This window comes from Natator depressus, chromosome 11 (assembly GCF_965152275.1).
Source record: "Natator depressus isolate rNatDep1 chromosome 11, rNatDep2.hap1, whole genome shotgun sequence".
Taxonomy (NCBI): domain Eukaryota; kingdom Metazoa; phylum Chordata; order Testudines; family Cheloniidae; genus Natator; species Natator depressus.
In genome coordinates this window covers 9,725,851-9,753,802 of record NC_134244.1, presented here as the reverse complement: position 1 = coordinate 9,753,802, position 27,952 = coordinate 9,725,851, and the positions used below count along the sequence as shown (strand labels likewise).

Genomic DNA, 27,952 nt, shown 5'->3' with positions numbered 1-27,952 from the left:
TTGCATATTAATCACACAATTTTAAAGTAGCAGGCTGAATTTGTATTAAAAACTCCTCAGGCCGGACTTCAGGATGAAAAGCGGTGACATTAACAAACATCAGGCAAGAGACAGAATTACCAGATGGACATGAAGTCAAAGAACAGCTTTTATTGGTCAGGATAACAAAGAAACTTGTTTCTCCCAATGATTTTTTTAAAACAAGCTTTAACAGCTAACTGCAAAACTTTTACAAACTAAAAGATTCACTGGAATTTCAACAACTGCTTGTAATTTTGCTTGTTTATATTCAACAAGTGGTATTTTTATCCTTTGGAAACAGTCCTTGTCCTAGACAAATTATATTTAAAGAAGAAAAACTAGGACATTACACAAAATTGTAAAAAAAGGTAATGTTAAATTCAAATGCATTCCTTTAGGAATGTGTGATGTGTGAATTTGCATGTTGACATAATGAAAAAACAGGTTGTTCGGGTATAAAAATCTCATATGCAAACTAGACCAGAAGTTATTTTTTCCCTTTTATTAAGATACAAACATTTTTACTATATGAACTAACTACCTGGGAATTAAAAAAAAAAAAAAAAGCCACAGAATGTTTGGCCTGTTCAGGAACTAAGTACTCAGAACCCAAAAGATGCCTGCACTTTATGAGGTGTTCCTTAGCATGTATGTGCTAGGAAGTCTGGATGGTCAGAAAAGCAATCATGTAGAGTGCGCAAAATAAAACGATTCACTTTAAAATTCAACATCGTTTACTCACAGTAACGAACAATGCCAACAAGCGAAAGCAGACATTTCTGAGAAACAGCCGGCTGTCTTTCTGGTAACAAAAATCTTGTCATTTAAAAAATAATATTGAGATGCCTGGACACGATATGCCAAAGTTATATGGAAAAGACTGATTCCCAGTGATATGTCTACATAAGCTGCTTCGCCTAATTTTGCAGTTTAGTGTTTTTGATATCCTGTCACCAGTAAATAAGATCAGGGCAATAAATTGCTATATAAATCTTTGCTGCTCAAGTCACTAAAGTGGGTGAAAATTACAAAAAAAAAACTGTCAATGAAGATCAGTGTTTTTTTAAGAAAGGAACTGAATAGCTACACACTGTCTCTCAAAACGCCATGTCATATTTGCAGTAAGCTGCATCCCACGCCCACACCATTGAGGATGTGTGGGCACAGAAAGCTGAAGCACGTCACTGCCAGAACAATACAGCAGTGGAGCTGGAGTGACTCCACAGAACTAAGCGGGAATTTCAGCTGCAGGAAGTTCTTGACAGCTGTTGCTATGGTACACAGAACAGTGATGTGTGTTTATGACAGAGTAACTCCACTGGAAACAGGAAGTCTGCTGCCCTTCCCTAGACATGATTTTACAAAACGTTTTGCGTTCTAACACCCATACTACACATTTGGTAAGAAAATAGAGAGCACTTTTCAGCTTGTGGTTCTTCTAAACTACAGCAGGAGGGGCTTTGCTAACACACCTCCCTCATTGGCAATCTGAGGTAATCCATGATGCTGCTAGAACAGCAGCTTCTACTTCTCTCCCCCAGCATCACTCGCTGCCTCCTTACTGAGTCCTCGGATTGACAAGTCATAAACCACTTCCTCAATTTTCTTGACGTCGTACTTCAAGCCGTCGTAGCGTTTCCTCAAGGAGTCATTTTTCAGATTGAGGAGACGGAAGCCAGAATCCAGCTCATTAATGAAGGTGGAGATGCGAAGAGGACGAGAATAGTCACCTGCTGTGACACTGTTCACTGCCAGCCTAGACTGCGGGGAAACAAGTCAGATGGTGTGGAAGAAGGTTGACTACACATGCAACTTCCAAGTCAGATCTCTCAAGATCCTTCTGAGGACAGAGGTCACCTACCTCAATCTGTTTATACAGCCAGACATGCTTTTCCTGTCAGTTTACTGTATGAAAAAGCCTCAGCATATGGTAATCAGACTAGTTATACTCATCATATAGAATGGTTTCTTGTTTAACGAGAATCCTTGTTTTCAATCAAGGCACTGATTTGAATTTGGACAGGATTAAACTGAAGTAGACACTTAGTTCTTCCCTTCCCGAGGTTCAGTCCTAGTTGCTACCGTAGCATTTCATAGTGGTTGGAAAGGCTAGTTAACTAAGAGTTCAACACCAGGGCATTATGCAATATAACTTCTACTCTTCCCAAACGTAGGGTCTGGAAAACAAGCTACTGGCCATTCATTTTTGGTTGGTTTCAGACCAGCTATCAATTTGTGTAAATATCTTTTACTTACCAACTCACTGGCAAGAGTCAGAATCCCAGAGAGGTAGTCTTCAATGTCCAGGTGAAAACCTCTCTCTCGATCAGCCTCAACTAAGGTGAAAAACAGAGTTGCAATCTGAATCAATATCCTACCTGAACACAAGCAGCAAGTTAGAAATGTTTTTATTTCAAGTCAGCTACAGAAGACATTTCAAACATAAGAAATCCAGTGGCAATATAGAAGTCAGTTGTTTCCCCACATAGAACGTAATTACTGCTCCTCTTCACCCTTTTGACTTGGTTCCCATGTTGGTTTAACATCGGACATGTTCTCTACCTACGAGACAATACCTTACACTTGAACCAACAGGATCACAGAAGTACAACAGTTTTCTGTTTAAAACTTTTAGTCTGCCTGAATTTTTTTAAAAACATCCTCTGCTCTGTGCAGAGTTATAGCTCCAAAACATTAACTACGCTAACTTCTTATTTAACATTTAAAACAAAAGTAGTGGGGGGAAAAAAACAGACAAATCAAAGTCATCATCCTAGGCAAATTTAATTTCACATGGTTTTGTCAAGTATCCTTAGGAGTAAACAATTACTTTCCTAAACTACGACATTAAGCGAAAAAGTCTTTATTTTTTCCAGATTAAATTTTTTGTAGTCTGGTTTGCATCTTTATAAAGATACATTTCTGCTGGTGTTTAATCTGTTCATTCCATAGGAAATTAAATCTAACTCTGCAAATCACTAAATTTAAGAACTTCACAACTTTATCCAGTTTAATTAACATTAACTTACTTCCAAGTATTTCTGTAACAGCTTCTCGAGTCACTAATGTTTCTGTCTCTAAGTAGACAACAAATGCTGCCAGAAACACCAAGCGCTGTAGCACAAACCTCCAGTGTTCGTGAAATCTATATTGAAACACACAATCAGTTGAAAAAATTCATTCAACACATTTTTACAACTTGCTTTAGTAAGGACTGAAAGTATTAAATATCTAGTCTACCTTATACTAGGTGTGCTGCATATTTACTTTCTGCCCTGCACTTCAGTTGGACACACTGCCAAGACTGACAGAACTGAAGTTTCACAGCTTCCCATCCAAAAGTTATATTTTGATACAAACAATGGCTTCCTTGACAATGAAAAGACTTCCACCCCACAAATATGGGTTTACTGTGTCACTCTGAGCTTGTGGGCTTGGCAATCTGAACAACTCAAGGTGCTCAGTGTGGGATGATCAACAGACGTATACGAAATGCAAGGTAACCTATCGGAGGGTTCACCTCCTCTCTCCAATCCTTTGTAATGGCTAACCTCATGTGAGCTGGCAATGGATTTAACTGACAAGATTCCTGCTCTCTGAAGTACTCTTGTCAGAAGTCCTCTACTGGCAGGGAAAGCAAACAAGGGCCAAAGAGGACTGCCTCATTTTGGAATAATTCCCAATATCAGATGTACGTTTCATGACGGATTTGGGGCTTAGTTTTCAGAAATGCAACAGAACTAACAACTAACTGAAGTGAATGGAGGTGTGAGTGCTCAACACCTCTGAAAAATCAGGCCCTTAATTAGAGCTACTCAAAACAAAGCCAAATTATTTTTGTTAGGAAGTCTTCAAAAAAACAGAATGAAAATTTTCAACAAACGATTCTAGTAACGGGGGGGAAAATGTTTTTTGAAAGCTGAACAATTTTACCAAAAAGTTTGGTCAAAGAGCCATTTTTGATTCATGAAAAAAGTGTCAACCAATGCTACCCATAATTTGTAGGGTAGAAAAAAGTGTTGGGGCCTACACACCTTCACAGTATCCTTTTAACTTAAAGTGTGTAATAACCATTTAGAATATCAAAACCTTGTCATCTTACACACCTGTAGTACTGATCAGCTGGAAACTTGGTCTTCAGAGATGCTAGCTGTGTTTTGACTGCACCAAAGTGTTCTCGGGCCTTGAGACACTTCTTTGGTACTGAAAAAAAAGAAACAGTGCAACATTTAGGAAGCGTCTAGACTAAATTTTGCAAAAGAATCCTGTGACTGTACGTAGCGCTATCTAATCTTCTCCAAACAGCACACTCATGTTTACACATCAGTGCAACGAACAGGCTAAGTGACTTCAACAAGGTCACACCAGGAGTCAGTGGCAAAGCAATGAAGAGAACTCCAACCACTAGTCCACAGTTCCAAGTTACATGAAAATAGTCACTCCATAATTATTTAGGAATCACTGGTCATCAGTAAGGCTCAGTCACATCACAGAGCCAGATCAGCAATTGCATGCATATGAATTGACTATTCAACGATGGGAGATACTCTTCTTTCTGTTCCAAATCCAATAACTCACTACTCGATAAAAAGAAATATTATTACAATGGATAATAGCTGGGGTTGGATCTATGTTTTCCAGCAGCCCTTTCTGTTTTATATACATTTGAATGAATTATGTTTCAAACCATCATTACCTATACGATTGTGAGAGGTAATCAGCGGGATTTTAAGCCCCTACTTAGAAAAGTAAGGTTTCAGGCTCATTTATATACTAACCCCACTGCCACCTAGAGTTTGTAGATATGAAATACACCTTAACAGAAAACCATACAGCAATGTTTTGTTTTGCTACAACCAGTGTAACAGTCTTATTTCAGCTTTTCTTATACATACAGAATTATACATGTGCATAAGAATTTGTAGACAGATTGAAGACACTGGTTCAGATTTTCAAATGCTTCTTGGGGCCAGAGCCACAAAACTCCCACTGAAGTTAATGGTTAAAATCCCTTCTTCACCTTTGAAAAACCTCAATCTATATGCTTTCAAATTGTTCAAATCCAAGTCTTTTGTATGCCACCCTTTCTATGGCTGCCCAAAGTTCAGAAGTCCAGTACTCTGTGTGCAGGCATGTTGAATTCTGAGGAGTTTTAAGTCACGACAGAGACCTGAAAATGCTGTGGCTTCTTACAGCACCTGAGAGAGGCAGGGATGTATTATGCCCACTTTCCAATGAGAAAAGAGGCACAGACAGCTTTAAGGCCACCAACCAGCCGTGCAGCAGAGCTGAGAGGTGAATCCAATTCTCCAAAGTCCCAGGCTAATGCCTGAGCTACTAGGCCAAGCTCACCCGGTATGAATAGCTATGGTATGGCAGTACCCGTACTTGGAGTGCAACTGAAGTTCTTTAGCCATAGCAGTCCCACAGCACATGCAGTACCATGCCTGCCAGAGCACAAGAGCATCAGTGCCTTTTACCTCAGCTCTATAAATTCTGGTGAGACACCAATGCAGGGAGAACAGCATTTATTGCTGGATGAGATCTCATTGTTTGTGAGTATACATTTATGGGGAATGTGTCAGCCTTTAGGTTGATATCCACCACAGCAGGCCCTCAAGTGCTCTGGAATACACTCAGTTCACCAAGTTATGATCAATGCATAAGTCAATTTCCCTTAAAAACCAATAGTTTTTAAACCTACGGGGGCAGTTCTATGGCCCATAAGTAGGTGAGTCACAGAGTTGCCTCTTATTGACTTTGGGGACTCCTGAGGTTTGGAACCCTGACATTTGGGGAGGAAACATCCAAACAAGGTTTCCTATTTTACACATACCATTAACTAAACAAAAAATAAATTACAAGAAAGTGGGGTAATATCAAATCAGTTATGAGGCTGATTAAATCATATCAAATAAACCAATAATTCCTTATAAAGTCTACATAATAAAAAAACTGGGGAAGACAGCAGTCTTGTTTAGCTATCAGTCCCCCAAATAAAAGGACATTATCAGTCTCTGTGCTAATCAATATATTTAGGTTCCAGCCAAACAGCTGATACAAGGAAGGTCAAATCACTGCCAGGTTGAAGCTAATGTTGAGACTACAGCTCTGATATCAATTAAGGTAATCTGCACAAATAAATTGGTGGTTAGATGATAGCCAATTTATTCTTACCCACCAAAACAGGGGTTACAAGGAAGCATTCCAATGCAATTCAAGATGACACAGCTTGTTGTATTTAATGTTCAAACAGCATCTTGGGGGAAGATATGATCTTTCATGATTCATAGATTATAAACCCAGAATGAACCATTTTGATCATCTAGTCAGACCTCCTGTATAACACAGGCCATAGGACTTTCCTGAATTAGTTCCTGTTCAAACTAGAGCAGAGCTTTTACAAAAAGACATCCAATCTTGATTTTAAAATGTACGCTGATGGAGAATCCAACACATCCCTTGTCAAGTTGTTAGCCACCCTTGCTGTTAAAGCTTTGCCTCTTATTTCTAGTCTGAGTATGTGGAGCTTCAGTGTCCAGCTACTGGATCTTGTTATATGTTTGACTACTAGACTGAAGAGCCCTCCATCACCAAATTTTTGTTCCCCATGTAAGTACTCAGATTAAGGGGTCACTGGATCACAATCTTCTTACATAAGATAAACACATTGAGCTCCACTATAAGACGACTTGTTTTCCAATCCTTTAATGATTCTCATAGCTCTTCTCTGAAATCTCTCAAATGTATCAATATCCTTCTAGAACTGTAGACACCAGAACTGGACACAGTATTCTAGAAGCAGAAGCACCAGTGCCAAATATAGGCTATAACCTCTCTATTCGTACTAGACATTCCTATTTATGCATCCAAGGATGACATTAGCCCTTCGGCCAGAGCATCACACTGGGAGCTCACGTTCAGCTGGTGAGCCACCATGACCGCAAAGTTGTCACTGCTTTCCAGGATGGAATCCCACATCTGTAGAAATGGCCTGTGTTCTTTGTTCCTAGATGAATGCCTTTACATTTGGCTATACTGAAATGCATGTTTGCTACTGCCCAGTTCATCAAGCAATTCAGTGACCTTTATGAGTGACCTGTCCACTCATTAATTTACCACTCTCCCAATGTCTGGGTCATCAACAAACTTTCAGTAATAATTTTATATTTTCTTCCAGGTCATTGACAAAAATTTTAAATAGTCTAGTGACAAGAACCAATCTGTGAGACCCCATTAGAAACACACTAGCTCAATGATGACTGTCTGTTTGACTCTTATCATTTAGCCAGTATTTATTCCATTTAATATGTGCCATGTTGATTTTGTATCATTCCAGTCTCTTAATCAAAATGTCGTGTAATACCAAATTAAATGCTTTACAGAAGTCTATGTATATTGCATCAACACTATTACTTCTATCAGCCAAGCTTGTAATCACATCAAAAGAAATATCAAGTTAGTTTGATAGGTTCTGTTTTCCATAAACCCATGTTGATTGGCATTAATATTAACCTTCTTTAATTCTTTATTAATCAAGTCCCATATAAGCTGTCCCATTATTTTGCCCAGGATTGATGTCAGACTGACAGCCCTGTAATTATCTGTACAACTCCTAACCCAGAAAATATATGCTTAGACAGCAAGGTTGTTTAACCTAGGGCTGTTTTAAATACTACAAGGAACTATTCTACAGGCACTGTTCTCTACTAATTTCACAAATACATTCTGTGGGTTCTAGTCCTCCTGCCCCCACCTCTCTGCAGGATTTAAGAAGTGCAAGAATGCTGAGATAGAGGTGTCCCTCTATCAATAAAGGCTGGGAAACAAAACCAAAAAGAATTATTTATAGAGCGTGGTTGTTGCAACTCTTGTGGTTTATTCAGCTTCAGTACATGGTTGAAAAGATTAGCCGATGGTCTTATTGTTCCAGTATTTAATATCAATGGGCTTTCTGGATGGGTAGAGGCTACCTATATGTAATTGTCACATGTTACTGCATTTAGTAGCCTGCCAGGAGTGTGGAGGAAGCACAGGCCTCCTTCTCAGGCATTATGCATTGCATGACCAGAGGCAAGCCATCAGTCCCAGCATCAGCCCTGACAGGCAAACAAGCCAGAAGCAAGGCTTCTTCCTCTCATTCCGTTTTGATAGTGGTCTGGCTGGTTCCTCCTGCTTGGAAATCCTCTCAAGAGCTTCCTGATGAATCAGAATGGGGCCCTCCTCTTATTGTGGTCACTGGATCACCAAATTCGGTCCAATTAGGTCACTTCTATGCAAATGAAAAGCTGCTGCATTCCAGTAACTTCAGGCTGGGAAAGTCACAGATTCAAAGGCCAGAAGGGACCACTATAATCTTCTAGTCCAGTGGTTTTCAACCAGGGGTACACATACCTCTGGGGGCATACGTGCCAACTCTGTGGGTGCTCCAGGGCTGGAGCAACCACTGAAAAAAAAGTTAGTGGGTGCTTAGCACCCACCGGTGGCCAACTCCCTCCCGTATCCCCCAGCGTCTCCTGTTCACTGGCGGCCCCGCTGATCAACTCCTCCCTCTCCCTCCCAGCACCTCCTGCCCGCTGTGATTAGCTGTCCCGGGTTTTTCTTTGCTGTGTAGGCATACCCTTAGTCTCCTCTCATAAAGTAGGTTCTCCATTCCTCTGATCATCCTAGTAGCACTTCTCTGCATTTGTTCCAGTTTGAATTCATCTCTTTCTTAAACACGGAAGACCAGAATTGCACACACTATTCCAGATGAGGTCTCACCAGTGCTTTGTATAATGGTAATAATATTTCCCTATCTCTACTGGAAAATTCATGGATCCAAATATATACCTGGTCAGTCAGCAGGTCCGTAGTAGTTTGGAGACATTTGAGGTCATAGGTTAGCTCACAAGCATTATCTCAACCATCCTAAAATCCCTGACTCAAAATAAAAAGCAAAAAGTTGGACCTGAAATCATAGGAACGCACATATCACATTCGCTTATGTAAGGAAGTGAAACAGCACGTACGTGAACTTACCTCATGTAAGACAGTAAGGGCCAAAGTGTATCTAATGGATCACGTAATGGATCACGTCTAGTACTGCACAAGCAAAACATAAGCAATATAAATATTGACCTAATTTATGTAATTGATAAAACCTTTGAATAACCCTTCTGGGAAGGAGGAGGAGTAAACAGAGCCTTCTTGTCTTACTAAATATCCTGTTCAGTTTTTGGAATATCCCTGACTTGCGTAAAGGACAAAAAGGAGGCCTGCCAAATGTGATCAAGAAAAACAAAGGAAGTTCATGTCTCAAATAAAATTAATAGCTTTGATTTAAGCCTCTGTTTACATACAGTTTTTGTTTATGTACATGCAGCCAATCCACTGACCTGTCACCCCCAATTGGTCACTGGGGTGTGGCATTCTGTACCTATGCTGAAATAAACCTGTTCCTTGAATTTGAACTAGGAATTAGCGGTGGTTTTGTCTACTACAGCACGTACTGGTTGTCTGCTTTGCTAGGTTTGTATGGTAACCTGGGGCCTGGCTGGTGATCCTGAAATATCAGCCATGCTCAGAAAGAGGAACAGTTTGTGTTTTACAGATAGATGTTTGTAACATCCCCTTCATATTTTAGTGCTCAGCTTTGAGCAGCCTTTTTTTTTTTTGGGGGGGGGGGGAGAAGAGGCACTCAAGGCTAGACAAACTCTGTCAGAGTCAAGTCTTTTCCTCTTTTTTTATTTAAGTCACAATTTTGGGGTTCAGTTCTTATATGCTGGCCTATCTGCGTCACATGTTGGTCTATCAGCCCAGGGTTACAGTGGGCAGGGTATGAGGGTCTGCATGTGCCAGCTCTGGGGCCTAATTCACAATCCAGAAAATGGAAGTATAGCTAGATAATACATCTTGAATCTGAAAAGGTTAATGTTTTCCTCCCTGGGGACCCCTCTAGTACAATGGGCCAAAAAGTGGACGACAGTGGGAAGCCTAGAGGGTTGGGGAAGGGAAGGAGGAGAATGGTGTTGCTTGAGAGTGGATGGCAGCTTTTCTACTTCATATGGCTATGGGAGTCCCATACCTAGGTAGTGGCTGCATTTCCCATAGCACAAACTCCCAGACATCAGCAGCATTAGAGTGCCCACATGGATCTGGAGAAGGACAGAGAAGGAGAGAGAGATCCCATAAGGAGATTGAGACCTTACACCATAAGCGTATTGCCCAGCTGTAAACCAGTATCTCTCAACCAGGTAGTTGTGAAAGCAGACCCTGAGGGGATCATCATAAGGCGCTGAAAATTTTACAATTTAAACCAAAGAAAAAATTTCCAGAATTGCTTCGTGTTGGTCAAAATCTTCCAAGTTTGTGAGATCAAATGTAGCAGCTGTATTAAACAATTCTCTTATGTTTATTATAAACATAAAAGGGTTGAAGATTTTTTACTTCAAATAAGGGAGTGCGCACCTAAAAAGGTAGAAGCACTGCTGTCAATCAAGGTCCATGGCCATCAAATTAAGCTGCCCATGAATTCTCAGACCAGCACCCCCGCACTGCTGTCCATCAAGGTCCGTGGCCATCAAATTAAGCTGCCCATGAATTCTCAGACCAGCACCCCCTACAATCATAAAGCTATCTTTTGCCTTTATAGGAGAGAACAGGGGACAAGGAGTCTAGGTCATGTAACTTCATTACCAAGAAAACTTGGCCCTTCAGCAACTATAAATTGGGAGGAATAAAGGGAAAAGAGAATCAAATGGTGAAGTAAGTCTCCTAGACTGAAGCCAGGTCTATACCTAAAACTTAGATTGACCTAGCTAAATTGCTCCTGTGAAAAATTTTACACCCTGAGCACTGTAGTTAGGTCAACTTAACCGCCAGCATGGCTGTGTCTAGACCAACAGAAGGATTCTTCCATCGATCTAGCTCATGCTTCTTGGAGAAACGGATTACTTAACATTGATGGAAATACCCTTTCTGTTGCTGTAAAGAAAGCCTACACTATGGCGGCACAGCTGCAGCACCACAGCTGTGCTGCTGTAGGGTAGGCATACCTTAAGAGGAAACGGGGTAGAGAACAAAGCAGGGGAAGTCTACACAGGTGGAGCAAGGAGGAGAATGAGGGATAGAGCATGGAGTGTCACTAGCCCTCTGACATATCATGACAAAGTATTTGTTCCAAGCCACCCTGCCTCACGTTATTAAGTCCTGCACCAAATCCAAAACTTTTGGTTCAGACAGAGCAGACTTTTAGAGCAGATTTCTGCACTTCAAGCTGGAAGGTATGGCTATTAGCCAGGATGGGCAGAGATGGTGTCCCTAGCCTCTGTTTGCCAGAAGCTGGGAATGGGCGACAGGGGATGGATCACTTGACGATTACCCGTTCTGTTCATTCCCCTGGGGGCACCTGGCACTGGCCACTGTCAGAAGACAGGATACTGGGTTAGAAGGACCTTTGGTCTGACCCTGTATGGCCCCTCTTAGGCCTGGTCTACACCGGGGGGCGGGGGGCAGAAATCAATCTAAGTTACGCAACTTCAGCTACGTAAATGACGTAGCAGAAGTCGACGTAGTTAGATCAACTTACCGTGGTGTCTTCACCGCGGTGAGTCGACTGCTGCCGCTCCCCCGTCGACTCTGCCTGTGCCTCTCACAGAGCTGGAATACAGGAGCCGACGGGAGAGTGCTCGGGGGCCCATTTATCGTGTCTAGACTAGATGCGATAAATCGATCCCCGCTGCATTGATCACTGCCCGCCAATCCCCTGGGTAGTGAAGACTACCCTTATATTCTTAAGGGATAATAAGGCAGAAGAGACCTGCAAGGTCTAAAGGGGAGTGCTTGTGTTGCCCATGGCCAGTGGACTTGAGAAGCTTACCCACAGTAAGCACATGCTTCCTTATGCTAAGGGCAGGTGGAAGTGAAGTGCCTCATAACCCCTGGGAAGTGTGACAGTAGGTCTCAGATTCCATTCTCAGCAACAGTGGTAGGGGAATTCAGTTTTCCTCAGGTTCCCGCCCAGCAGCTTTTGCTTTGTTTCAGATGTGGAGGGTCTTGCTGAAAAGAAACTGCTCAACTAACAACAGACAGGTTGAAAGTATAGCCAAAGAGAGTTGGCGTGTTTCACAAAAGATTGTATGTAAGTGTTTGATAGCATCCCTTCTTTCCCTGACCCTGTGTATCCCTAGAACGTAAGCGCTTTGAGGCAGACGCGGTTTTCCCGCTGTGACAACACCGCCCTGTGCATTATCACCACCAAAGACAAGCGACTTACTGTCCTGAAATCCAGCTCCCTGGTGAACCCCCTGCAGCAGCGTTAAGATCTCCCGAGCCGTCTGTTCCAGAGTCTGAACCACTTTCCTGATCTCCTGCAAGCCGACGGCAACACGTCAGGACATGAGATGGAAAAAGAAACTCCCGCCCAGAGCCCCCCAGGCCCGCCCGCCTCGGAGCCCTGATCCCCGTAACCACGTGCGACGGTGGCCCGCCCCTCACCCGCTCCGGCCCATCCCCCACCCCACCCCACCCCACCCCCCAGCCCCGCCCCGCCCCGGTAACGCCGCGCCGGCCGGGCCCCGACCTCTCGGATGTCCTGGTCGGCGGTGAGGACACCCTGCAGGGTGATGAACATCTCGCTGACCGACATGGTGCGCTGCAGGCCGGGCACGCAGGGAGCCGCCGCCCCGGGGCTAGGACGCTCCCAGCGCTGCCTCCCGCTCCCAGCCGGGGCCGCAACCGCTGCTCAGGGCCCTTCCAACGCTCAGGGCGCAGGCTCCACAGGCGCGCGCGGCAGAGGCTCCGGGGTCCTTCCACAGCCGCGGCGCAGAGCTGCTGCCCCTCCGAGTGCCGGGCTCGCTACCATCGCCTCGAAAGCCTTCCGCGCTGCCGCCGCCGCCGCCCAGCGGGCTTCTACATTCCGCGCCGCGACCCCTTCTGCTCAGCGAGGGCTTCCACAGCCCGAGCACAAGGTGCCCTAATCGCTGCCTGGGCCGCCGCCGCCGCCGCCCGGGGGTCCTTCCACGCCCTCCAGCAGCCCTTCACGGCCGAAGCGCGCGCAGCCGGCTGCCCGTGTAGGGGTCTTTCTACACTCTTGGCGCAGAGCTGACTAATCCACTCCCTGACACACACAGACCCCGAGGGAAACGATAGTTGGCTGCAGAGCGAGTACAACCTGCCGGGGGCCGCTTGAGCCATTTCGGACAGGCAGTGGGGTAGCCCCCCCTGCCCCGGGCCAGCGTGCGCAGGCGCAGTGCGCTCCTCTCTGCCCCTTCGCTGTTTCTTAACTGTGCGGTGTCTCCGGCTCCCTCCCTGGCGGCGGCCGCGCTCTCCCCGCAGGGCCCCCAGCGATCACTGGAGAAGCGGGGCCCGGGGGGCGGCTGCAGGGAGGGGCGCTGTTTGCTCTGGCCCCTGCCCCGTTGGGTTCCCCGGCTCTGCGGCACAGACTGTGATCACCGGCCGTGGCCTCGACGGGCTGACAGCTCCCCCCCCCCCCCCGCCGCTCTGGGGCGGGCAAAGCTCAGCCGCGGGCAGGAGGGGTCGGACCCCCCCCCGCCAGCATCCTCAAAGAAGGGGGGGGGGCTGTTTGTGTTGTCGGCCGGCTTCCCGTCCCGTGACAAGCAGCGGGAGAGCCGCCCAGTCGGGTGACTTGACAGCAAGTGTGTAAAATCTCCATCTCGGGCTGTTCGCCCCCAGCAGAAGCGTTTCATTTCACCGCCGCCCCATGCAGGACCCACGTTGTCTTTAATCAGCCCCCAGCGTTTCATTCCGAAACCCCCTTGCCCCGACACTTCGTGCATACACCCCCTTTTTTTGGAAGCTTGTGGGATGTGTCTTCACCATCTCCCCTATGGTGGGAGGGGGGAGCAATAGCTCTTCACCCACTCCTCCAGCTTTGGGGAGGACAGTAGCTCACGGGGTCTCTCTTCATCCCCACTCCAAAGCTTCAGGGGACAGCAGCTCACAGAGACTATTCATGCTTGGGCAGGACAGCCGTTCATTTCTTAACTCCCCTCACTTGGTTTGGGGGCCTGGGACACAAAAATCAATGGGGATGGCTTACAAGTCTCTCACCCCCTCTATCAGGTTGATTGGAGGCAGCAGCCTCACTGGATCTCTCTTCACCCCCCACTAGGCTGGGCAGGGGCAGAAAGAGCATGCGGTCTCTCTTCATTTCTTTCCACTCACAGTTGGGAGGGCAGCAGTTTATGGGTACCCTACATATCCACTCAGAATTTAGGGAACAGCACAGGACCTGCTCACATATATTCTATCAAAACTCAAACAACCTAAATCACTATTATACTGAACAAATTATTAATTATTATTTATATTACCATAGCACCTAGGAGCTCTAGTCGTGGACCAGGACCACATTGTATCAGGTGTTGTACAAACAGAACAAAAAGATAGTCTATGCCAAAGGAGCTTACAACTTCAAGACAAGACAAGAGCTGGATACAGACAGAAGAGAGAATACAAGTAAATTGGATGATACTAGTCAGGGCGGCCTGACTGTTGTCAGCATTTTTGTAGGCATCAGACAAAGAAAAGTTTTGCTGAGAAAACTCTGTATGGGCCTCCTTCTGTCCCCATTAGAAGTCTATATGGCCCAGATCCTCAGACATTTTACTCCTGGGGAAATTCTGCAGAGCTGCTGGCTGTCACTAGGGGTCGCTGGACTCTACAGAGCCCAGTTCTCCGGCTTTCATCCAGCGGAGATGGAGGCTTTCCATGCTTTGGCTGCCTGGCTTGATCCTCATCCATCCAGGGATGGTGTTACCCAGAGTTCTTTCAATCCAAAGCTCTTGGTAACTTACTCTGTGCAAGGTGGAGTCAGGAAATAAATCAATGGAGACAGCCATCTGACCAATAAATGGCTGGCAAAAACAGTACAATACAAGAGTGCTCTCACTTAAAGGGATACTTTATTTAGTTTCAAGCATTTACACACATCCACAACAGGTTAGTAAAACACCCCCAACCCTTGATAATGACTGAAGTTTGGTGTGGCTCTTGAGTGATACAGTGGCAGCCATCCGATTGGCCTGTCTTTCAGCTATCGTTGAGGGCCCTAAACTGATTCCATGAAGTGAGACCAAACCTCTCCCCCCTTATTTATCCTTGTTAGTAGACAAATGAAACACCAGTCAAAAACCTTGTTTGGCAAAAAGTTTCAAAAGCTAAACAAGAGGTTTCCTCAGATTCCTAATTTGGCAGATGTATTCCTGCAGGGTCTGTGTGCCTTGGGGCCCCGACAGACACATCCCAGAAGGCAAATATAGATAAGCTTCTTGTTTTTCTCCTAAAACACAGACCCCAGCATGTTCAACGGAGACTTCATGAGGGAGGGGTGCAGAGTCAGACAAAGGTTGAGCAAGAGGCTGAGTCCTCCTGGCGTAGTCATGCTAAGGCTGCACAGGCCTGCAAAAAGGCCCAGAAGTTTGGCTGCTGTTAGCAACAAGTATGATGATCAATATGACACTATCAGTAGCGGTCCCTGGCCTTTAACTGGTCCTCCAAAATCTCCCTGTACAATGGGAGAGGGCCCGGGAGACCTGGCTCTCTCAAAGGGTGAGGAAGGGCATGACCGTAAAGAGGCGGGGTGGAGTAAGAAGAACAGGAGGACTTGTGGCACCTTAGAGATGAACAAACTTATTAGAGCATAAGCTTTTGTGGGCTACAGCCCACTTCATCGGATGCATAGAATGGAACATACAGTCAGAAGATAGATATATACATCCAGAGAAGGTGGAAGTTGCCATACAAACTGGAAGAGGATAATTAGTTAAGAGATATTATCAGCAGGAGAAAAGGCTCTGTGGGGAGAGGGGGTGCCCCACAGCTGGGCTCTGGGGGATGCAGGTATCTGGGCTCTGGAAGTCCCGCCCCCCTGGCCACTTCCAGCATCCCCCAACTGGAACCGGGTTGTTACAGGGGTTTAATTCTCTACTCCTGGGGGAATTTCCTGTTGTCTCTATTGTGCCATACTTGTTGACAGATCCAGTATTTTGAAATAAATTACCAACATAACGTAAACTGGAGTGATTACACTGTGTTCTTTTGACAAAGAAAAGATGCAGAATTTTGAACTGTGTGCAGGATTGTTTGGGTGAAGAACTGCCCCGGGAGTAACGTTCAGGCACCTCTCTACCTACGGGCGTTTCACTTTCCTCCCAAGCTTTGGGGCCCCCTTTGCAGGCACGCCTTTGCCCATTAGTTCCCTGGCGCCCTGCCTCGCTCATGCCCAGCTCCATTGCGTTCCCCTGGCTCCTGCATTTCGGCTCGGGCCGCGTGTCCCTGAAAACAAGGGCCCGGGGGGAGATGGAGGCTGGAGGGGGAAAGCGGCCGGGGGGGGGCCCTAGCGAGCGCCCACGTGGCCGCGCCAAGAGCGCCCCCGGCTCTTGCAGGCAGGAGGCGGGCGGGGCCGGCTCCGTTCTGGCCGCCAGAGGCCGCTGTAGCCCTACGTCTCCGCTCGGGCCCTGGAGCCCGGGCGGGCGGAAGTTGGCTGGAGAACACTTCCGGTGATGGGACCCGGAAGCGGAAGCGGCTGGGCTCGCCCCCGGGGTCGGCGGCGTGGTCCGGTGTAGCTGGTGCGCGAGCGCGGTATGGCGGCGGCGGCGGTTGGGCCCTCGGCCTCGCTCCTTTCCCTGGACCCGCAGCTGCAGCGCGAGTTCCAGGACAAGGTGTTGCGCGTCCGCTCCGGCAGGGGGACCAAGGTGAGAGTCCGGGCCCTGCTCCCCGCCGGCGGGCCTCAGCCCCCTCGGGGCCCGCGCTGCCTGCCGGGGGAGGCCGCGGGCGGGCCGGCCGGGGGCTCCGTCTCCTCGCCAGGCGGCTCCGTTCCCTTCTCCCTGGGGCTGTGGAGTCGCCTCTGGACCGAGTCAGTGTAGCGGGCCCTGGGGTGTCGGCGCGGGGGCTCGGCTACGGAGGGAGACACTTCAGACGCCGAACAGCCATTGAATCGCCCTTCTCTGCCCCCCCGCGGTCTTCCTCCCCGGCCCCGTGGAGTCGAGGAACAACGTCCAAAGTCGCGCAGAGCCGCGATCTTGGCAGGAGGATTTTGCGTTCAGACCCCGGTGGATGTATTCGTGCTGCGACTGTGAAAACTGTACCTGCTGGGAAACTGGCTATGGAAAGAAAACAGGAAATCGGTCAGGGTTGCAGCCTGCTTTGGAAGATGAGACTGGGCATTACTGTACTGGGACCAGATCGGTGGCCTTTTGTCTCCTTGTGTTTAAGGTGGTGGTTGTGCATAAATGTTCCTGGGTTTTTAATGTTACCTGTACTTTTCCTATTCACAGCATGAGAAGCTGACTCCTGGAGTAATTTATTTAGGGCATATCCCTAGGGGCCTTTATGAGCCACAAATCCAGGAGTACTTCAGCCAGTTTGGAACAGTCACCCGACTTCGGCTTTCAAGAAGTAAAAAGGTAAAAATCATAATTGCTTTGAATTGTTTAGTTTTCTAATTGCAGTTATTACTGAGTTTTTTCTACTTCCACCAGATCCTCACATTCATTTAATAAACTTTCCCCATTAGAAGTGACCACTGGCCAGAGGCTATCTGCATACTGGTGTCCTCGTTATTTTTTTATTACCGTTTCCCTGAACTTCATTTAAGGCCCTATCCTACATTAAGATGTAGGAAGTAGCGGTCTTTTTCCTTTGTCTTTATTCATAGGTGTAGATAACACCATCATCAAAATCACTGAAGCTCTGACCCTTGGATTAATCTTTGAAACCCTCTCACTCCTTCCCACATTGCCAGGGTGTTACGAAGTCTAACTTCCACAACATTTCAAAAATCCAATTCTTCTCTATCTCAATGGCTAAAGCACTTTTCTGTGTCCTTATCTCCAGTCTTGATTGCTGCAACCTTCTCTCCAGCCTCCCTGACTTCCCTTCGGTCCATCCAAAATGCAGCTGCTAAAATCTGTTCTCACCTGTCTTTGTGCCCTTCCCTCTGCCCACTTTAAGTTTATATAGCCACCCAAAAATGCATATGACCGACAAAATATTGTATATTCTTGTTGCACCCCTCTTCCCTTTCTCCTGCTTTGCCACAGCCTCAGTTTTTCTTTTCGTTCATGTCGATAATTAAATTTTAAGATCTGTGGGGCAGGGTTTTGTAAAGTGCAGAGCATGCTTTATGTGCTGAACAAACAAAATCAGTTAACATAGTTACCAATGCTAGGACTTGGATGATAGATCATTTAACATTATGAAATCCTCACATCCTGGACAACATCCTTCTCTTGATTTCCATCTTGAGAATGTTACTGATGTGCAGTCACACCAGCCAATGTATAAAAGCAATATGGAGGAACACAGACTTTAAAAATGGTTTGCCGTTTATACCAGGGTCTGAGAAAACCTGAAATAGCCCTGCTCTTGTGTTCTAATTGTCCATTCTGGAAACGATGATAGCCTCTCAGAACACACACAAATGTTTGATCTTCAGGAGTTCAGTTTGTTCCATTTCCTAATTTCTAAAGCCATTGGTTTCACACAAACTTCACTGCCTCAGAAGTAGACTTTTACTTGGATATTTATAATAAATGTCTTGTTCCAGAGGCTGATTGAACTTTGGTTATGGGCTTTAAAACATTGAATTTAAGTTACTGGTTTGAATCCAGCTCAGATGGTTACTGAAGATAACTATTTTGAAGTCTCATCATTGACTTATAAGTAACAAGTTATTGGTTCTATCCGTTTTGTAGTGTAGAGGTATCACTTGAAGTGGAAACCCTGTTGGCAGTGTCAGAACAGGGAAAAGACTTGCCGTTACCTCTTGCCATAAAGGTGGTCATTCCAGATAAAGATAAATAGGCAGGTGTTGTGAGGAAGTTGCCCCTGGTTCTGTTTTTAAACAGGGCTCCAATTCCAGTGCTGTAAATCTAGCCCCTTTCATCAGAACAAACACACTAAAGTGACAAATGTTAGAGTAATCTAAATCCAGTGTAGAATTCTGAATGAATATAACAGGAGGGACAGTGCTTTTAAACTTCCTGACTACTTTGTAATACAAGTGGCTGGCTTTAGATCCCATCTACTAAAAGAGGAAATGCCCCTTCACCTCGTGGCATAACTTTTACTTAGTAACAAATATAACAAAACTAAAAAGCTAAGTAATGTTTGTTTCCCTAAATACATAATGCAGAGCTATTTGTTTCACATAAAGATAAGCTTTTACAGAGTCTATCTTGTACGTCATCATGGGCTAATTCTGCCCTAAGACACGTGCAGTGCTTACTGAGTTTACTGGGGGTTGTCTTTGTTGATCTGAGAACAGAATATGACCCTTGAGTGTGAAAAAACAATCTAGCGTAGTTCTCAGACATAATGTGTAAACATAACCTAGATTTCTGATACCATTGTCATTGTCTGGCAGACTGGAGACAGCAAAGGCTATGGATTTGTAGAGTTTGAATCAGATGAAGTTGCTAAGATTGTTGCAGATACCATGAACAACTACCTGTTCTGTGAAAGACTCCTAAAGTGTGAGTATATGAAACACCAGTGAGCCAGGGAAATGTGTGCATGTGAGTGTATTGTTTCCTGGGAAGTTAGGGAAATTTTGCGTTTTCCTGTTAGAGTTTCAGCATCCGATGAAGTGAGCTGTAGCTCACGAAAGCTTATGCTCAAATAAATTGGTTCGTCTCTAAGGTGCCACTAGTACTCTTCTTTTTGCAAATACAGACTAACACGGCTGCTACTCTGAAACCAAAGCACACAAGGAGATCTTCTAAGTGAATATCACCGATTCTCTTTGCCTTTCTCCATGCGTATGTTCTCGCCCCCCCCCCCATGCATTCCATGCAGTCTTATGATTACTAAGACTGTCTAAGAGTTCCAAAGGGGTCCGCACCTACATTTGAAATTTTTTAGGGGTCCACAAATGAAGAGGTTGAAAACCATTGCCCTATTCTGTTCATTCCCTCTGAAGCATCTGGCACTGGCAACTGTCGGAAGATGGGCTAGATGGACCATTGGTCTGACCCAGTATGGCCATTCTGATGTTCTTAACTCTTGATTTAGTGTGATGTGCTTTATGACGCAGGTGAATTTATGCCACCTGAAAAGGTCCATGAAAACCTCTTCAGAGGCAGTCAGAAGACATTTAGGAAGCCATCGCATCCGGCAGTCAAGCGGTATAACAAGAAACGAACACCCCAAGAGAAGACAAGGATGACAGAGAGGCTACTAAAAAATGAGAAACGGTTACGAAAGAGGCTGGCTGAGAAAGGAATAGACTATGACTTCCCTGGATTTGTAAGTGGAGGCTCTTATGGTCGCTTGGTCAAGTATTAAATTCTAAGTTTGTGTCTAAGATTGTGCTCAATAGAAGAAAGTGTGGGATCCATTATACGTGATTAATCTAAGAATGTTACATGTAATCTGGAGGTTGGTGAAGAGACTAAATCACAGTGAGGACAGCGTGAGCACTCACAGAAATCATAGTGACTTGATTGCTGGATTGTGCGCTCTGCCAAACTTGTGCAATGTCTACACTACGGACCTTACTGTGGCACAGCTGTAAGGTCTACCCTGTAGCCACTCATTGCCGGCAGGAGAGAGGTCTTCTGCTGGCATAGCACTGTCCACACCAGCACTTTTGTCGGTGAAACTTGTCAGTCAGGGGTGTGTTTTTTTCACACCCCTAACCAACACAAGCTTTACTGACAAAAGCGCTAGTGTAGACGAAGTCTTGTTCTCGCTTTTTTTAAAGAAATGTCTTTAATGTTATACTTGTTTAATAGGATAGTGACTGACCTGAAAAATTATCTTTGATTCGTGTCACTGTTTGCTATTTTCCACTACTTACCTATCCAAGATACTTGTAAAGACCCCTATTACCATAGGACCCAAGCATCTGTGTCTTTCAATGTTTGTCTTCATGCCAGCTCTCTCAACCCCTATTTTATCCCTATTTTATAGATCTGAGGTAAAGACAGGATAAGTGATTTGCTCAAAATCACCCAGGAAGCCTGTGGCAGGGAAGCCAAATATTCCAAGTCCCAGGCTAGTGCCTTAACCATTGGACCATCCTTCCTCTACTTAGATAGCAATGGTTACAAAGCAATGGGATGAAATACTTAAATATTGTAGGGTCCCATTGTATATCTACTGAGAATACACAAGATACCGTAAGGATTCTCTTATTTCTGAGATTGGATGTATATGCTAAATCACATTCCTTGACTTCTGTGGCACGACAGGCCAATTTACTGGTTCAACAATTGGTACAGTAAAGGTTTTATAACTGTGAAGGAAAAGTCTGTTTCAATAACTTTGCATTAGAAGGCAATTCTGTGTAATGAATTCTTGATATGTTTCTTTTCATAGGCCGCACAGATGCCTCAAAAGAAAAAAAATGTTTCAAATTCAAACTCGAACCTGAACATATCTCTGAACAGCCAGGTAAGATTCAGCTGATCTCAGTGGGTTTCATGCAGTCTAAAGGCACCAGAACACGTACTTCAGACACATGACTAGTTACTGTAGTTCCCCTGTTACTTTCTTGAGCCTGGGCCCTGTTGTGCTGGTGAGACTGACTTTGTAGCAATAAGAGTTGCAGTGTGGGTTAGAGTGCACGCTTCTGAATGGTAGGCAGCATGTGCTGTCTGGAATAGCAGAGGTCCTAAGTGTTGCCTACACTAGAAAATTTTACCAGCCAAAGTTTTGCTGGCTTACTGTTACTGATAAGGTATGTTGACGGACTGCACCAAACGTGGCTGCTTGTGCTGCCCATGCATCATGTCCACCACCATCAAAACACATGCTGCACTATGGGTAGGCATCCCAGTGTCCTCCATACCAGCTTCTGGCTTGCTACCCTTTAGGAAGTTTACACTCTGTATTGTGGGATAGTTGCTGTATGTTGTGGGATACCCTCATTCCTCTCAAAGGGCTGTGAGAATTTGATCTCAGATTCCACAACTTCCTGTTCCATCCCATTATCTATTGCTCTTTTACATGCCATTTTCAACTTGTCTCTGCAAATATGGATAAAGCACACAGCAGCTCAGGTCTCTTCTCCAGCCAGCCACTGTTAAAGAGAAAGTTGCATTGTGGGATTGTTGCTGGAGGATTCCTCATACTCGTACAGCTATGTGTGCGTCCACACTAGCACTGTGCCAATAGATGGTTTATTTCACTTGAGGAAATGGCAATAATTATGCCAGCAAACATGGAGGGTTTGTCAGCCCAAGACTCAGAGTTGTGTGTGAATGGAAGCCTGGGCCAACAGAAGAAGTTTTTTGCCAGTACAACTTCCTGGTGTAGACCAGGCCGCAGTCTGCTAATCAGGTATAAATAACCTAAAAGATGTTGGGAGCTGCCATCAGCCATGTAAAACGAATAGTGATATGATCAGAAAAGTCAGATTCCCATGCTTGAGATTCCACATGTTACAGTCCAAAAGTCTAAAGAACACTGAGGTTTCACCTACTGCTTAGACCTGTCAGAATGAGAGTTTTGAACACTGCACCTCAGCCTTCTCCATTTTAATGTACACTTGGAAAGGTCCAGCTATGTGTGTGTGAGGGGTTGAGTGCTGTTATTTGGATCCACAGGAAAGAAGGGTCACAGCAGGTAACCGTGCTGTGTGGTATTTCTGGATACTTGGGGTGAGGTTGTCTTGTCTCTTGTGAAAATGGCAGAGGCAGATATCTGAGGGGCTTGTAAAAGTAAGAAAACTAAATGCACAGGGAAGTGGATTGTGTTTTAAAAAATATTGCCATTGGGATGTGAAAAACGTTAGTTTCTACATGACTCTGGATTTATAAGGGAGCAATACCCCTGGTTCTTAAATGTCTTTACATTCTTCATGACACTTTCTGTTCATCTTTATTTTCCCTTCCTTAACCCTCTGAATCAAGGAATAATTTTCTTAATGCCGAAAAACTAGAGCAACTCATGATATTTGTTCAAGGGTATAAAAATTAATCTAATTCATATTTCCCCTGTACCATTGCTATAAAACACCTATCTATTTTAATATGCAAAATCGACTTAATCTATTTAGAAAGCTTTCCAGTTTAGAAATCATTCTCACTTGATACCTTTTGGCAGTTGTTCAATGTGTGCAGGCAATCAGGCGGGGGACGGACTTGATGCCATATAGGACATGTCTGTTAGGGAAGCTGTCCCTCTAATGGTAACTACCTTATTTGGTTTATCTAGGACCCCACCCCAGTGTGTACGCCCACAGCCCTTGAGCGTCGGAAATCGCAACCAGCAGAAGCTGATGAAGATGAAATAACCATCAAACTGCCTCCAACAAGCGTAAAGAGCACCGCTCAAAAGACCAAGAAGACAACGAAGCTGCAGAAAAAAATTAACCCAAAGAAACGGAAATAAACAAAGCTGAAACCTCTGTAGCCAAGTTTTCCTTAACTCCAGAGGATGTTTGCAAGCTGGAACTTCCTGTGGTTCTTACTGACTTGTGTTCATTCTTGGTTTGACTAGAACAGTGGACCTCAACCTTTCCCATATCAGGGGGCCCGTCCATCTAGTCTGGAGGCATTCCCACTTAGCATCAAGGGAAGGGTAGCTGCAGCCCCCCATCCGAGAATCCCTGCTATAGAAGATTCTCAGAACACTCTCAAATCCATGTCTGTGTTGATCATTGTAGATAAAATGGACACACAAGTTTGTGTCCTAACACGCCCACTGTCATTTTGAATTAGCTCTGTAACCTACTACTCTTCTCTCATTAAAATGGCTATTCCCTTTGCAAGGAAATCAAAGGATAGCTTTGCAAGCCCACTGATGGCAGTATGCTTAACAATCCTAATTAGCATAGGGATATAAATTTTTATAAACATTTTAGAAGTACATTGTGACTTTCATTAGCATCAATGGGATGAATGCTTGTTTTATACTAATATATTCATCTAATTCATGAAGAGACTAATTTATATGGCGTTTCAGGCTGCTCCACAATGGAACCCAGATATCCTGACCCCTGGATTTGTGCATTTACCACATAATATGACCCTTTATCACAGTCACGTTTAGAACAGGAGCTTCAAACTCCACCACTTAACATGCTTTCAAAACTTGCATTAGCCTATATGCTGGTCTATAACCATGCCAAATAAGTGAAAGTAATTTACTAATTGCATCTGGATTTGTCTTTTCCGCAAGTTTGCTGCTCTGTTTGCAGACTTTAAAGGAACCTTGAAAGTGAGGGAAAACGTATTAAAATCCTGATTCTATCTTCCACTTCCCATAAGTCTTACAACACAGAAAAGTAGGACTGACTTTTTTCAAGTGACTTCTGGCTAGGTGTGTATGGTGCTGGAGTCATATTGAAATGGCCTGCTTTAAAACTGTTGCATCCTAGATATGAGTTCTCAGTGAGAATGGGCAAATTTCTGCTGTTTCATGGGTGATCTGAAAGTGTCTATTTTTGAGACAATGTGGTTAAAACACAAAACTGAGTGGAGATTTGGGGTTATACTTCTAGCTCTGTGTGGCTTTACACAACTCACTTTATTGCTCTGTCTCTTAATTTTCCCATCTGTAAAATGAGACTCGCTGCTTCTGGGGTGAAGAGAGTCAAGTTCATACTTTTCCATCTGCTGATCTTTACAATGTTGTGTTTATTACTGATCCATAAACTGAGCGTCAATACCCTACACTTGAATGGGGAGGCTGATTTCTGAATGAATGGCTTGTCGCACTCCTACTCTGAGGTCAGAGGAGCTGAGGCTGGCTTTCATTCTGCAAAAAGAATGAAAATATGTTCTCACTCCATCTGTCATAGATGACTTGGAGCACTTCAAATTGCCATACTGGCACTACAGTGAAGAGGGCAATGGTGAGATGAACTGATCCATGTCTACGTTCTCTAAGTAGCTACAGACCTGGGCTAAAGTCCTATCCATCATTCTGGGATCAGCATAACACCTGGGCAGAATGGTTTTGAGGCAGGGTGTTTTAGTTGTTCCAAAGTCTGGTCTAGAATCAGGTGGAGACATTGTTAGGAGAGTACAGATCCATCGCCTTGTTTCACCTGTGAGGTCCGTTAATTTGAATACTCAAAAGCAGAGTCTGTCTTTTAAAACGATGGTTTAGTATTAATTTTCTCAGGAGAAATACTACAGCATGTGCATGGAACTGTCACTCCCCCCCACCTTTTAGAAACGGACCCTTTGACAATGCAGTTAGTATTTGCATTTTGTTTAATACAAATCTCGAGTCACACAAAAAATCAGTTCAAGTTACACAAGTCTTGATCTTTTATCGCTTGAGAAGAGACACTCCAATTGCTGCAGCATTGTTGGCCGTTGGTCAGGCTTGGCAAGAGATTTCAGATGAAAATCTAGCTCAGACTAATGGACAACACACCTGAGCAGCCAATTAAATCTCTGGCTATTGTGGGACCTGCCTGGCAGGAGAGGGGAAGTCTGATCAATTTCCTGGCTAGATCTATCCTCACTTGGCCATCTTACGATCTAAAACATGAGAGTCAGGTGTGCATAATTGTTAGCCTTTGTTGGGTGACTAAGGTCAGATAATTTGCCTTTGTCTCTTGGTGATGAAGGAAGCCTCTTGGCTGGGTGTGACTTCACCTCAAATGTTTTTGCATTTCTTGGGCACAATGGGACTCTGGGGAAATCTGTTTACCAGCCTGGCACCATCACTAGTTTTGTGTACCTCCTTTAATAGGAGTGTCTTGGCATGCACACAACATGAAATACACCTTTCCAAGAAGTTACACCCTCTTATTAGTGCAAATGGGTTTGTTTTGTTTTGCGTTGCACAGTAAAATGTTTGATGTAGCTATATATTTTTAACTGGTTATACGGTTAAGGGTTTGAACAGTCTTGAGGTTAAAATTGTTTGGAAGGCAGAATCTCACCTTACATGTTGCCTATCTGCAAGGTGGTAATCCACTAGTAACTAAAGAATTTTAAACAGGTATTTTTAAAATCAGTAGTAATCTGTCTTAAATACAGCAGCTGGAGTGTTAAGGGCCTACAATCTGCCACAGCTGTTTTGTACACAGGACACAGATCTAATTCAGGGTTCTCAAAATGGGCGTTGTGACCCCTCAGGGTGTCACAAGGTTATTACATGGGGGTTGTGAGCTGTCAGCCTCCACTCCCAAACCCCGCTTCGCCTCTAGCGTTTATAATTAGTGTTAAATGTAAAAAATATATTTTTAATTTATATGGGGGTTACACTCAGAGAATTGCTGTGCAAAAGGGGTCAGTAGTTCAAAAATTTGAGAACCACTGATCTAATTTATTCATTCTGTCCAGGTCACCTTTAAAATGCTTATTCTTAACTTTAAATACTTAATGTAATAAAAGACTTACCAGATCAATGTATCCTGAACATTATCTCGAAGTATAAAGGTTTCAAAAATGGCATTCTGTAAATTAATCTGAGTAACAGCCTACTGTATTATGAGTAATATTTCGATTCAGGAAGGCATACTCACCAAGCTGGTGTTGATTTTTTTTATATGCTTTAAAGAACCTTATAACACTGGATGGCAATACATTTCACTGATGTGGAAACAACTCCCCTCCCCCCCCCCCGCCCCCACTGCACTGATGAACAGAATGGGGGAATCTCGGAGTGGTCTCCCAAGATCAAATAAAATAAACTCTACCAAAAGTTCCTAGTATCTAGGCTGCACTAGATCTGATTGGTATGGCTGGTAAACTGGCTTGGTACTGAAAGCTCTGCAGGAATGGGCAAGCTGTGTACCATGGTGGTGGCTGGACCCTCCAAAAGTCATGATGGCCTTATTGGAAATCATGCCTGGCTCTTTATCAAAAGGACTTTGACGCTGGTAGAAAAAACACTGCTCAGTCCTGATTGAGGACACAAGGAGCTAAATTTGTTTATCCAATATGCTGCCAGCAAACTCCTCTTTCTCACTCTTACTGTGCAGTCTCTTCAATAAGAGCCATTCCCCTCTGGAAACGCGTTCTAACTCCTCGCCCTCTAAAAACCTGGCAGTGCTCTGCCCCCTACCTATCTGATCTCATAACCCCTTTTCCCCCTCTGCATGCCCTGCGCTCTGCCAGTTCAGTTCCCCTATGGGCCAGATATGCATATGCTGAAATCAGTAAGAGTTTTACCATCTCCTCCCACATGTGACTCAATGGCTTTTTATCCTGTCTAATCCCATAAGTCATGCACTGGAATTCAGCTAGTCAACCTCATCCTCCAAATCCCTCCCCAGGAGCCACTCCTTTCAGCCAGCACTTCCATTGCTGAACTCCACTCTTAACTTTCATTTTGGACATCCATTCTGCATTTACAACAAATCTCACCAAAGAGTCATGATGAGACCTGTGCATACTGTAATAATAGATCCATCCGCTCAGTTACTGCTTTAGCCTGCATCCCCGCTCCCTTTATCATCCTCCCTTGCTGTTTTGAACCTAATTTACAGCATAAGATCCACAGAGCAGGGATACAGAATTGTCTGTGTAAGGTGCTGTGCCTTCTTATGATGGTGTGTAAATAGCACTCAGTAATAATCAGCTTGCACTATCAATGCTTTGGCAATAAGCTCACTGGAGCAGGCTGACTTGTGATGCTGTTTTTAGGCTGCCTGTGTTATTAATACACAGCTCTCCCAGGCTGTGCACAGAAGCAGAAATTTGGACATCTGATACTTACCAAACATAGTTTCCGTAGCAAATGGACGGACGTGCTGTGTCACGAGTTATGTTTCCCTCCTTGCAGGGATTTCACACTCTGAACGCTACAGCACATTTGCTCATTTGACTCGGTCAAATGCAAAACTCTTCACTTGGTCAGAAAACAGATGGGGTTTTTGGGGAAGCTGTGGAGTATTTATAGGGATTGGTGACAGGCAAGTTATGTATACTGTTGTACTGGCTCTGAGTGACTCAGATTGGGATAGTGCAGTCTGCCCACATATACACAACACCTTCTGGCAGGGGATCTCAAAGTGAAT

The 27,952-nt window shown here is 44.6% G+C and overlaps 2 protein-coding genes across 2 annotated transcripts; one reads left to right on the top strand and one right to left on the bottom strand.

Moving 5' to 3' along the window:
- Nucleotides 1–168: 168 nt before the first annotated feature.
- On the bottom strand, nt 169–12,977 carry TSN (translin). Its single transcript, XM_074967122.1, has 6 exons — nt 12,584–12,977; nt 12,278–12,371; nt 4,128–4,224; nt 3,051–3,166; nt 2,278–2,357; nt 169–1,782 (listed from the first exon to the last, which is right to left on the bottom strand). The coding sequence occupies exons 1-6, from the start codon at nt 12,647–12,649 to the stop codon at nt 1,546–1,548; spliced, it is 690 nt and encodes a 229-aa protein (XP_074823223.1). The 5' UTR covers nt 12,650–12,977; the 3' UTR covers nt 169–1,545.
- Nucleotides 12,978–16,536: 3,559 nt separating this feature from the next.
- Nucleotides 16,537–26,316, top strand: NIFK (nucleolar protein interacting with the FHA domain of MKI67). Its single transcript, XM_074967121.1, has 6 exons — nt 16,537–16,718; nt 17,301–17,429; nt 19,391–19,499; nt 20,060–20,271; nt 21,346–21,420; nt 23,185–26,316. Exons 1-6 carry the CDS (start codon nt 16,608–16,610, stop codon nt 23,359–23,361), a joined length of 813 nt encoding a protein of 270 aa, XP_074823222.1. The 5' UTR covers nt 16,537–16,607; the 3' UTR covers nt 23,362–26,316.
- The last annotated feature ends 1,636 nt before the right edge of the window (nt 26,317–27,952 follow it).